Source organism: Botrytis cinerea, chromosome 9 (assembly GCF_000143535.2).
Source record: "Botrytis cinerea B05.10 chromosome 9, complete sequence".
NCBI classification, from domain to species: Eukaryota; Fungi; Ascomycota; class Leotiomycetes; order Helotiales; family Sclerotiniaceae; genus Botrytis; species Botrytis cinerea.
Genome location: NC_037318.1, coordinates 143,495 through 156,527, shown reverse-complemented (window position 1 = coordinate 156,527; position 13,033 = coordinate 143,495). Strand labels below are relative to the sequence as shown.

At 41.1% G+C, this 13,033-nt stretch overlaps 4 protein-coding genes across 4 annotated transcripts; 2 read left to right on the top strand and 2 right to left on the bottom strand.

Moving 5' to 3' along the window:
* Positions 1-671: 671 nt before the first annotated feature.
* Positions 672-2,212, bottom strand: BCIN_09g00380 (hypothetical protein). Its single transcript, XM_001552585.2, has 4 exons — positions 1,943-2,212; positions 1,246-1,896; positions 1,048-1,162; positions 672-962 (listed from the first exon to the last, which is right to left on the bottom strand). Exons 1-4 carry the CDS (start codon positions 2,119-2,121, stop codon positions 918-920), a joined length of 990 nt encoding a protein of 329 aa, XP_001552635.1. The 5' UTR covers positions 2,122-2,212; the 3' UTR covers positions 672-917.
* A 2,615-nt stretch (positions 2,213-4,827) lies between these two features.
* Positions 4,828-7,734, top strand: BCIN_09g00370 (hypothetical protein). The gene is made up of 3 exons (XM_001552584.2): positions 4,828-5,423; positions 5,475-6,054; positions 6,105-7,734. Exons 1-3 carry the CDS (start codon positions 5,354-5,356, stop codon positions 7,348-7,350), a joined length of 1,896 nt encoding a protein of 631 aa, XP_001552634.1. The 5' UTR covers positions 4,828-5,353; the 3' UTR covers positions 7,351-7,734.
* A 1,325-nt stretch (positions 7,735-9,059) lies between these two features.
* Positions 9,060-10,103, top strand: BCIN_09g00360 (hypothetical protein). Its single transcript, XM_001552583.2, has one exon. The coding sequence runs from the start codon at positions 9,188-9,190 to the stop codon at positions 9,962-9,964; it is 777 nt and encodes a 258-aa protein (XP_001552633.2). The 5' UTR covers positions 9,060-9,187; the 3' UTR covers positions 9,965-10,103.
* A 785-nt stretch (positions 10,104-10,888) lies between these two features.
* Positions 10,889-12,902, bottom strand: BCIN_09g00350 (hypothetical protein). The gene is made up of 5 exons (XM_024694854.1): positions 12,664-12,902; positions 12,561-12,597; positions 12,412-12,508; positions 11,545-12,343; positions 10,889-11,493 (listed from the first exon to the last, which is right to left on the bottom strand). The coding sequence occupies exons 1-5, from the start codon at positions 12,764-12,766 to the stop codon at positions 11,237-11,239; spliced, it is 1,293 nt and encodes a 430-aa protein (XP_024550647.1). The 5' UTR covers positions 12,767-12,902; the 3' UTR covers positions 10,889-11,236.
* Between the last annotated feature and the right edge of the window lie 131 nt (positions 12,903-13,033).

Here is a 13,033-nt window from a genome sequence, read left to right as displayed (position 1 = left end):
TGATTATCGATGTGCCTTCGATTATTACCAAGAGTGCAATCGTAGAATAATATACTGGAGGGGAATGTACTAGGTAGAAGATCCCTTGAATTAAACTACCAGGTTCAACGGGGGTGTAATGTACTGCTGGTAACAACTTTGTTGACAACTTCAAAGTTCAAAGTACTTTAGTTAATTGTGGTTGTAATTGTTTTTGATCATTATCAACTATAGAAAGAATAGTGCTTATACAAAGAAGCGCTACGCCTCGATAGCTAATACAGTGCTTTCTCACGATCATATGATCGATATCCCGACAAGTGTCTTTTAACACGGCAGAGTATGGAGTGAATATAGGTTGTAAAAGAGTGATATTGGAAAGTCAGTTCATCATTCTCTGGTTCTTGAAACTTCATTCACTATCATATCTCAAGCCATGCTCCCACCATACGACTCACTCTCTCATCAAGCTGGATGAGATTCTTTTGAGAAAATCAACAGTATGACATAACAATCTCAATTCGTACCTCGATTATTGTGACATCAAACTTACTCTTGCGGGTGAAAATAACTCGGCTCCTGTCATACAATGAAGAAAAGAAAGTGAATGTTTAAATGAGCACGTTAATGTACTTGAGACGAACTAGCGTATCTACACTCAATAGACAGGTGGTGAAAGAAGCAAGAACAATTGGAAAGTCACAAGAAAATTGATTTTTGATGCCCTAACTAATAAATTTAATAGCTGAAAAAATGCAGAATATCTCAACAGGTATGCATAGCCCTCAATTTTGGGTATATCTTTAAACGCCAAAGCCATCTCGTTCCTTTGTCCAGCCACGATGCAGACAAACTTATCCGACAGTTCATAAACTCCCCACCCATTGTCTTGCCCTCTATCAAAGGGCTCTACCCTTGATTCCTCAATCGCCGCTCCATCAATTAGCAGTTACAAAGGTTAATTTTTCATTTCCCACCACCGTCTATCATACATGTTAGCTTGGGTCCTCATATCTTGGATATTCGAGCGTCGATTCAAAACCCGAGCTCAAGAATCCGGAAACATACCTTCAAAACATTTCCAATTCCCGTAACCTGACCTGAAGCATTCGCGGCCATAACATTAGCATAATTCGTTGCCATCAATTGAACTCCTGATACGAAGGCTTTGTTATCAAATCCACTACATCCCCAAAAATGTTAGCTTGACTCAGGAACCTAATATCCATCCCATCAATTTCGTCCAAGTATTAAGGGAAAACATACCAATGGCCCCCTCCATTTGGTGTATTATCCACTGTCTGCAAGCTCCCAATCTGATCTGCTGTCATTCCCGCCCCCGTAGCCAATTTCTCATACGCAGCAACTGCATCTGGAATAGCTGGTTGCAACAACGTCAACTCATCTTTCGAACTCTGAAAATGAATCTTCGTATTCTTCACCAACGTATCCGGGTCCACAACCGCCACCTGTGGTGTCAATGCACCACAATTTAACAAAACTCCCGTCTTGTACTGCGCTCCGAAAGCCGGCATGAAGAATCCAGAAAGAAGTAGCGAACCCCCTGAGACACCCGTAAAGAAGACATTGGTATTATCAAATGCTACATCTTTTGAAAGCTGTGTTTGAATGAGTGAATTAACTGCAGCAGCATGGGCGACGCCATCCGTACGTTGAAGACCTGATCCACCTCCCCAAAACATGTTTTTATTGGGAGCGAGAACAACGACGCCCATAAGATTATTCTGAACTGCTTGATTGGGAAAATCAAAGAAGGAAGTTCCTCCATCTCCATGAAGGAGAACGTTGAGACCCGCTGTTCCGGTGCTGTTGGCTGATGCCGTACCACCAGTTACACCTGATGCTGAGGTGAACATGTTGGCCGGAGCACTGATTTTGTAGCGAATGGGCAAACCACTGTTTGATTAGTAATTGTAAATGAGATGGATTGGTATAAATTTACTTGATTTGAACAGTTTTATCTAAGATCATCGATCCATCCGATGCTGTTGTGATACCGCCAGATGTGGCTGCCTTTGTCGTACTAGTTGTGGAAGAAGCAGCATTTTTCTTAGGCAAAGCATTTACGGGAGCGAGAAGAGTAAGGAATAATAAAGCTAATAAATCTTGAGTGAAAATCATGATGAGAATAAACCAAACGCGCAGCGCTGAGAAAAGAAATGAATGGAGAAAAAGGTCAAAGTAGACTCAACCAAAATCAACAAAATAATTCAACTTATCATCTTTTAATGTAATTATCACTTACAACGCCCAGATATTCGACAATATCTTAAACTGGCCATCAAACTACCAAGCCAAATACTGTGATGAATTTCATCCTAATATTGTATTGTGAAGCATTTTGAGGTTTGACTTGGCGGTCATGGTTGGGGTCAGGAGTTTTACTCGGACCAAAACTTCTTGGCAAAAGGTTTGATTCGTCAAATAGCATACGTGAAAAACTTGAGGTTTAGATTTGGACTGAGGGATCAATAAGATACCTATCAATCTGCACTGAATCTGGGGTTTGACGAAAATGAAAGGTTCGTTGGAAAGAAGGGATGTTGTGGATGATATTTGAGGATCTTAAGTGATATTACCAATACATCATGATCATGGTAAAGAACAAACGAGTTCTGTCTCAGCGACAATCTTGAGACGTGGAACTCGGACCACAACAAAAATCTTTAAATACCTAGGAATCAGCTAAATTCCATAGGGCTCAAGAAGATTGCAGTCTTCACAGTCGAGTATTAGAATACATGGCTTTGTAGGAATGAAATATGTCGTTCCGTAAGAATATTCTATACACTAACTTTGACGACATCATGATTGGTGCGAAACCGTCTAGTGACGACGTGGTTTGAAATGAAGGGGGACAAATCGCGAATTTGATACGAATCGAAAAAAGAACAGATCTTGTTTCACAGCTGCAATATAGAAGATTCGATTTCAATGTGGAGAAAGGATGTTTTGGTGCCTTGATTTTTGAGAAGCTATAGAGGAAAATCGTGATAGTGTTTGAAGTTGATGAGAAGATCTTTTATACGGTTTCTGATACTTGCACTGACGTTATATCTTTGTAAATTTAGAGTGTTCCCCAACCGTGCAGCGTTGAACTATAGAAGTTGAAGCAACCGCTGCATCTGGTGCGAAAGTGCTGGTGGCATTCTGAAGTATGCAGCTCCACCGCTAAGAAAACTAGGTTACTCTTGTAGTTTACCATCTTGTAGTACGGAGTGAAAAGCATCTCACTTCGGAATTGCATGCTTCATGGCCCCACGAGTATTTTGTTGGGATTTTGATAACTACTCCAGATTAATTACGACATACTTCGTGCTTGACGTATTTGAACTATTTCTATCTTTTGTGATTCTACTAAGTTAATATATTCAGGATTTATCGACGACGGCTCGCAAGACCAATGTGTTAGGCGTTTGATAGCATGGAAATTCCATGCTACTAGTATTCGGAATTTATTGTTTGTAGGTCATTCTTCGGTTAACGTAGTTTAACACCGAGTGGCCCATATCATCGAGTGGCCCACTTCAAAATACACCAATATTAAGCTTTTTCTAATATCTATATTTTAATAACCAAACATTATTTTTGTAAAAGAAAAAGATATTAAATAATAATAAAAAATTAGTTTTTTAAAAATCTAGTTTTTATATAAATATTTCTATTATATTTTAAAAAAAATCGAAATTGTCACGATTTTCGTTACAAAAATATTATTTTAATAATAACTCATATATCAATTTGAATTTTCCAAAACAAATTAGATTTTTATAATACTTATATAATCAAGTATTTTAATTTCAATTTTTTAAAAATTCTATCAATAAATAAAGAAAGTGCACGGTTACGCACGGACGAATTTTGTATGTATTTTGAAGTGGGCCACTCGATGATATGGGCCACTCGATGTTAAATTACGTTAGCCCATTCATTCACAGTGAGCACTTTACTCTGTAGAATGGCCGTGAACAATTGATTGTAAATTAAGATTTCATAGCTTTCGGATCAGGCACTCTCGGCATCTCATATTGCGCATACGGATATGTCATTCGCTGCAAGTCGTAAGTGTTGTGTGGATTCCAAATGCACCGCCACAGACTTTCATAATCATCCACCAAAGCCGTAATTCTTGGCGTACAAATCAGCTGAAGAAACCTAGTAAATCCATACTCGAACGTCATCTAGTCAAGGTAAAAGGAACCAATGATGTAAAAGTGTTATGCAAGATACTCTTGGATATCTTTTCCCAAGTAGTCGTGGTGGACTTATGAGTAACTTCGGGCGAACAGCTAGAAAGGAAGCTCGCTGTAGAATCTTCGTATGGACACTTCCAGAAAGTAACCTTAGCCATTCAAAAATACGCATCAATCCTTCCTCTAACCGTTGCGGATACATCGGAAGAGTTCTGTTTCTTATTCAAGTTGATTGCTTCTCGCTGCGTGCAAGCACCTAGGCTTCTAGGTACGGATAAGGTAGCCTTGATTGAGCAAATGCATTCAAAGTAACCTCATATGTTTGCTTTTTACATGAACACAAGGGCAAAAGCAATTGATAGTCAGGAGAAGTTCATGTGGCTGCCCTGCAGTTTTCCCCATAGAACAGAATCATCGAGTACTTCGCAAGTACGTTAGAACGGCCACCTTCCTGTAGCTTCGACCAATGAAAATCTTTGAGACGATAATAACAAACCTAATTATCAAATATGTTTCACACGGGCGGCTCGGCATTTATTGAATGTTACTTCAAGGATTTGCAGCCTTAAGATCCCCTAAGATCCCCTAGGATACCCCATAGCTTTATGAAAGGTCTTGCTCAAGATTTAAACAAGTGCGTCACAATATATTAAAAGATTCAGCCAGTGCGAGCGAGGAGAGATATCACTAAGCACTAGGTGCATATCGTCGTCTCTGTGGAGGGGTTTGTTGCTTCTATTCCGTCTAACCTCAAGGGAGAGCACGCGAAACTGCAAAACTCAAAACCTCAGAAAATCTATAAACAGATATTAGATCTTCATGTCACATTGGAGCTCTGGAACCTGAATACCTTCGACACGGTACGGTGCGAAGACAGTCTAGTAACACATTGCATAAATCTAGTCATCTTTTGTTTGTTTTTCCAACGTTGTCGGATAAGATAGCCAGAACCCCAGAGAAAATCATCACGACTGTGTGTGTACAAAAGATCCGACTGCGCCACTTCTCTACCACCTTCTTCGTTTGTTCTGTTGCAGCATCCCCACTTCACCTCCAGTAAACAATAACCTTAGCACGTTTCCCGCTCACCAACAGGATACAAAAAGGATACGAAAAAGAAACAACTAGACTGGGCATTCGTACAGAGCTTCACAATTACGATGGTTGATACTGGTGTGGTCAAGAGGAAGGATACTACAAAGGGTCCTCCTTTACGTATATTATCTCTAGGTAAAGCCAGCACTCCCCCAACCCCTCGCGCAACTTACTAAAACTGTGTAGATGGAGGTGGTGTACGAGGATATTCTATGCTCATAATTATTCAAGAGCTCATGCATAGAACCTATGTCGAGATCGAAGGAAAAGCGCCCCGACGAGATCAAATTCCAAAACCTGCCGACCATTTCGACTTGATATGTGGTACCGGAACGGGCGGTTTAATCGCGATTATGCTTGGCAGATTGCGATTAGATTTGGAGACTTGTAAAGAAGTTTATGTACGAATGACGAGGAAAGTTTTCGAAACGGACAAAACAATTGCGGGTATACCATATCGATCGACTTTATTCAAGGCTTCGAAGTTGGAGGAAGCGATCAAGGAGTGTGTTAGAGAACATACATTATTCGAGAAGGAAGGAAATGATGGGGACAAATCCGCGACAGGATCCGCGTTTCCTGGAAGTCCGATTAGCCCATTCAGCCCGACAGCGAGAGGAGAACCAAGACGACATTCAAGTAATGCTAGTGTCGCAAGTTTCAGTAACAGAAATCCTGCGAGCTACCAAAATAAGCCATACATGTCGTCAAGGTGGGGAAATCCCAACGCTAGATTATATGACAATCGTCCAGAAAGGACCAAGACGTAAGTTTTACTGGAAGCCCTCAAAAACACATATAGCTAACATAAAATAGTGCCGTAACGGCAATTTATAAAGGTACGCGCAAAGGTGGTATGCCAGCCATATTGAGATCCTATGATTCACGAAAAGAGCCATCACCCGAATACGATTGTAAAATATGGGAAGCAGGAAGAGCAACATCAGCCACAGGACTCGCATTCAAGCCCATTCAAATCGGACAGTCAGTGTTTATAGACGAAGGAGCTGGCCAATATAATCCCGCGCCATTTGCTCTCGATGAAGCTACAGTAAATGAATGGCCTGGTCGAGATGTCGGTGTCTTTGTCAGCATAGGGACAGGAAAGAGGCCACCAGGAAGCGATCAGAACCAACATATCTGGTATGAAGGTTTCTTGGGCGAATTCGCAGATGCCAGAAGGCGACTGATAGCTAAAATCGAAGGATGCGAAACCACGCATCAATACATGAAGGAAGAACATCTAAGCAAACGAGGCGTGAATATTGAAAATTATTATCGACTAAATGTGGAAATCGGTGTAGGAGAATTTGGTATGAATGAATGGAATCGCCTCGCAGACATAAGCACCGGTACCCGAAGATATCTTGGCAAAAGCGATGTTCAAAAAATGAATATCGAGGCAGCTGTGAAGTTATCAAAAATTCACAGAGCGATTCAGAGAGCTAATGGTCATATGAGGGTACCATCAATGGGTAATAGAGGAGAAAGTTATAAAAATTTACCGGATGTTCCAGAAGCTAATCCATTGGCCGTGGAACTCCCAGCTGAAGTCCCTTCCTTGACACCTCTTTCCGGTAATGCAGCTTGGACACCATCTCCAAGACCAAGTTACGAATCAGGACATCATGATAGTCTTGAAGTTGCTCCTCTTGGTTCTGTCAAGAATGATCCTTTTTCGCCAATCTCGTCTATAGATCATTCATCACCACATTCATCTCCTTTGAGTCATCCAATAGACCATGGCGATAGATTAACGATTAGTTCTCCAACCCCATCAGAATATCGCACGGCGTCTGGGTCTGACAAAATTGCAATCATGAGTTTGGATGAATATCCTAGACCAGAAATTAGAATCTCGGATCCGCCTCCGAGAAACCCAAGGAGAGTTTCGGGTCCACCGCCGGTACCACCGAAGACACCGATCAATGGGGAGAGGCCTGGAGATGCTATGCAGAGGAGACCTATTGGAAATGGAAATGGAATTGTAGCACCTTATCCGTTGGAAGATGGACCGCCCCCAGTGGTCAATATGGCAAGGAAGCCTAATTACGGGAGATAGGGAAGTCAAGTGGAGAGTGATCATGTGAGTTGGCGAACTTGATGATTCGGGTGGAGATGATGAATTGGAAAGGGAATTGGCGTTCGGCTCGAGGTCTCAGAAATGAGCAGCTTATTGATTTTTTATGGGTTATGATGGAGTTCGGAATCAGCCGATTGGTTGTTGCGATACCTTTTTGTTTTTTATGTTTCTATGGAGACGATTGGAATGAAAGCGGATGAATGGGGGGATCGCCATACCAATGGAATTGATGCGAGTGGATTGGATTGGAGTGATACGTCCTCCTGCACGGGAATAGTTTTGATATATAAGTAAATAGTTTTTCTTTCTTAAGGATTTGAAGATTTATTTATCATTCAAATTAATGAATCATTCTTACCTACAGAGATTACATGATAGCTTTTGGTGCTTGTGTGATGTGAATTTGAGAATTTGAAACTGGAAATTTTGTTTGACTGTATGTGCATGCTCATAGTCATCTTTCGCGAGATTGAGGTTTGATGATTGAGTAGACTAAAAATTATGATGGAATTGGGTGAGTTTCTTTCCGTATGAGTGCGGAGGGTAAGATGGAGTGGGTGAGGTAATGGATGGATGGTAAGTGAGAAGTGGGCGCGAATTAACAAGTATGATGGAGATGGCTTGTTAGATATTAGGGGTATGATGGAGGTCGTGAGGTGGTAAGGTGATATAGATGGGAATCTTCTACTGGAGCAATGTGCTGGGGGGAAGGGAGAAGAAGTCATCAATATAATTCGACCATAGGAAAGACTTGATATCCGCATAGAATTGAAAGGAATCTGATGTTGATTACGATCACAAAAAACTTTGATTATTAGGATGCAATCAAACTTTGATTATCACTTTTCCATCCTCGATTGATCTCGAACTTTCTATCGTACATTCATTGTTTTTTCACTAGGATTCTCAACAACACTCGTGATATACGCATATGTTTTAGGTTTATCTTCTTACCACATCATATCTCATCTGTTCCTGTGAGCCTATGAGCCCCGTACTGTATCAATCTCACGGCCTCGGATTTGTTTCCATTCGCTACCTTGAGCGATCTGTGTATCTTGAGACGTTCCTCCACGACAGCACAAATTGTCGCATGTTACGCATCATGCTTGACAGGTGATTTTTACAATTCAAAATTCATTTTTCTACATGCTTAAATCTACTAGATGATCCCTTTCCTAGTAAACTCCCTGAGCAACAAAATACGGCAATAGGTAGTTAGTGATACTGTTGTCAGTATTCGATAAAATCTTCCAGTATCCTTTATCTGTCGCCGCCCCTGAATTACGCGATGACAAGAAGATATCATAACAGCAGTCTGAATTCTGGTAACACACTGACACAGCAGAAAAGGTTTCATGAAAAATAATAATGACGTAGTTCTATCCAAACCAGTTGTCTTAGGCTATTTTTAAATAATATGTGGTCTTTGACTAACGCCTTCTAGAGACCTTCTAATGTATTTGCTAGGGGGTTAGTCCCACTTTTCCACAACTACAACGAAGTAATCATTGGCTAAGATTGCTTTTGATTCGTTACTCGTAGAAGATAGCTCCCGGTGATCATTGATGAAGTTAATGGTACACTAAAAGGTGCTACGGCTTTCCGGCTATTTCTACCGACCCAATGTGAATAAAATGCTTCATCCCCCGTACTGTCACAACCGTTCTCAAGACAACTCATCAAACGACCCCTCAATACCTTTCATCGAATCGAATAATCTAGTTCTACTACATATATAAGAACCATATCTCAAGCATCAAGAAAGTCACTACGCAAGGAATTCCACCATCTCGAAACCGAACACTCTGACATCATGACCTCTTGTAAAATGCACAATACAATGTCTAGAAGATCGATCAAGGATACGAAAGTCGCAAAGAAAGACAAGAATATCATGAGACCAGAACCACGTATGGAGCGGGAAGCCCTTCGGGCTACCTTCCGATCGACAAATCCCGAAGATGATTTGGCACCGGGTGGGGAGAAGTCTGTCATAGAAGAAACCCCCTTGGTCATTGATAAACCTCTCTCCTGGTCATCTGAAGACAAGACTCTGATGAGATCTGAGAAGGAGGCCGAACACGAGATTAGCTCTAAACTTCCCGCAAATTCAAGTGTGAATGATTTAGAGCCAGGCATGTTTGAAATATTGGAAAACTTTCCTCGCTTCTCTCACCTCGATGAAGATCTCCAAATTACCAATCCTATTCCACCGATCTCCTCAGATACAATCCAATACGATTCAACTCCCGAATCCGAAAGAAATAGAGCAAAATCAGCCCTGTTGAAATTTTTCTCATCGCCATCTAAGGCGCGTGGTAAATTACGAATAACCAAGAAAGAAGGTGGTCTTGAGATTCTCAACAATTGCTGGAGCCTTGATAAATCTAGTAAAAGAGTGCCCATCGACACGGTTGATGATATTATGGAAGCTTTCTTTTCGGCAAGCAATCAATACAATACTTTGATGATATGGAGGGGAGCGAAGCAGAGCCACGGGATTAAGATTGAACTGCAGGAACTAAGAAAATTAAAGACAGCCACAGACTCTGCCGACGTGGATGCGTCAGGACAAAATTTAGACGGGTAAAAAGTAGGGTAAGATGGATATACCACGCCAGTAAAGAAAGATAAATCGATCTCAGGAGGCAGATTGAAGTTAAATCTACTGGTTTCTTTCAATAGATATGTGTGAAGAATATCACTAGGAGGACTACTATACAGGAACATTTTAATCATTATTAATCTTTAATCTTAAACTCATTCGTCATTCAATGTGGCCTGGCTTGAAATAACCGCTATCGGTGTGAGTAATTTTGTAGAGACTCGAATTCTATTATGCCTTGACCGTTGACCCGTAGATGTGAGATCGGTAGTTTTGGTGACATCTTATCACTATCAACATAGATTCGTGTATTCGAGTATCACGATTCATCGATTCATGACAAGAGTACGTCTTCATCCCGTATCCAAGTATACGTGTAGGGAGCACACATAGAATCAGGAAGGCAGGGGCCCAAAGCCGACAAACGGGAAATAAATGTGACCTTCCGGTAAGTTTTTATCCAAATCTACCAGATTGAACCACTCCATTTACCCTCTGTAATAAGTTCTCTTGAAATTTCACTCAACAGAAAATGCATTTATCAAAGCCTCATGCTAAAAATGCAGCAAATACGTCTTGTCGATGTCTGTTTTCATCGACATATACCGCTAGGTCCGCTATTACAGACTTTCTAACCACCTATAAAAACACTTCGAGAGAAAGAACTTTCTGTATCTACCAAATATCTTCTCCTGAATACTCCGACTACGGATACTCATCCATAGCGTGCTATTGCTAGTGGAAATCATCGATCTTGATGTAGAAAAGGGGTCTCTCATTCAGACCGAAACGAATATCTGTTTCTTTAATTGTCACAATTTCTAGAGCGCATTTGGTGCAGCATCAGTATCGGAGATGACATGGCTTTCAATAGTGGATCGAGGATTGGCATATGAATACTTAAGAAAATATGTTTGGCTATTCGAGAACACCAGAAGTCCATTCGCCTTTACAAGTTTCATCTGTGGTATATTTCAAAGTTATAAGTTTCTTTCTAATTCAAAAAAATAAGAGCACAAAATATTCATAGCACCCATTGATTCCCCAGTCCAGCCAAAGATTCCCTCCACCCACTTTTCCTCGCATCGCAGAATGCTTTTCAAAAGCAGCACAGATCAAAAGCTCATAATACCTAGACGCCATATTGCCCATTGGTAACGTAGAAGAAAATGTTCGAATACAACAACCCTGCCTCATATCTCATCATCCATCACTATTTTACACGTCCCCTTTTTTGATTCGATATCGATCCAGCGTCTATCCCATGCTCGCACCCATTTCACGTCCACTGGTAGTCGCCGTTGTAGGGTTGTCGTTATTCCAACTCAAATATGTGTGATCGCCCAATTTTCTTGGTTTTATAAGATGAGTGACGGTGAAAAGTGCACCGAGTAGGATACATAAACCTCCAACAACGATATAGGCGATACCTAGGAAAGGATTCTTACCACCCATAACGGTACGGGTTGAAAGAACGATTGATTTAGTACCGCCATATTCGGTAACATTGAAAACTGTGGATTGTTAGGAAATAAAAAATAGAACATTGCAGATTTAAAGCTTACGATGTGTGATGTTGACTTGATATTGTCCAGTCGTCATAGTATCGTCGTCATTTCTCTGAAACAGTTTACTAAATGTTGGCAAACCAGCCAGTCTCATCCAAACTTGGAATGCTTGATCGTTCTCGAGATCGGGATGATAATCGTCACTATAATTGTTTGGATATCTCTCAACCCAATTTGGAGGAACAATGACGTCCGACCAGTTGTACTTTGTTTGACCATATAGCTCTCTATCACTACTCCATGATACATCCGAGTTGTTCTTCATAGGATAGACTACGCCACCTGAAGTACTGTTTGCGACATTTTGTAGGAATGGACTTGAAAATGTATCGTTGAACACAGAGTTTGGTGCTAGACCACAAGGATAATATGGCTTGTCGACACCATTATCATTTACAGTCGTGAGTGGCGTACAATCACCAGAATGTATGGTACTTGCGGTAACGGCTTTGCCGGAAAGCTGATCGGAATCGAAGGACTTAGCATATCGTCGATGATTTTGGTAGAAGTTGGTGAGCTTATAATAGAATAAAACAGGAGGCTCCATTTCGGATTTGATTGGGAATGTGAGCCGGCATTGTACAGCGGGAACAGTAGCATGCGCAACACTGCCGTTGTAGTATGTTTGGTTGATATCTTGTCTGCACCATTGCGGAGGAGTTCCATCATATACGTGAGGTGTTTTGAAAAACATTTCAACATTGTCATCGGGCATCAGGGAGCCTGTATCGAGGTAGTCCGTGCAGATTGGCGCATCTGTGTGGCATTTCGAATAATCGAGTACAATTTCTTGGACCTGATCTAGAACATTAGACATGACTTTATCAAAACCACTCCTGTGGAATCCGTCCTTCATTTACTGACCACACTACTAGCATATAACAACCCTCCACCAATTGGCGCGAAAATGATTCCGATGGCGAAGAATAATGGGAGTACGGTTTTTGGTGTTAAGATCGGTCTTGCATCGTGTCAGCTTCATTATCGTGCAATAATCATCAAACATCACTCACTGCCATGCCTTCAATCTTTGTTGTCTAAATGCCGTATCTATTTATTGCGAAGTATGATTAGTACATAATTCGTGTGCGTAGCATCAGATCATGGGTTTCTCACTTGCTGGCCGTCTACTCTTCGTCTTTCCTTTGTCGCCATGTAAATGAGGATCTTGCGAACTGATGGAGTCCTCATGCTGCATTGCTGGTGGTTGATCAGCCATCTTGAGATTTACTTGCGATCATGAGCCGGAGACTGTGGTCGTTATTATTCCTCAATGTATATCGCAGAAGATTCCAAATGATTGTTGAAATATGGTAATTGTTGAAAGTTGTCGTCGCGATTAGATGATTGATTGCGCAGTTTACAGCCCGTGGTTTCCGCAGCCGCGATTTAAATTTAGCGCACTTCAGCCACATTTTCGAAACGTTCAGCCACATCAAGGAGAAAACAGAGGCGAGGAAAGGAGATAAGGACAGGAAGCTGTTAG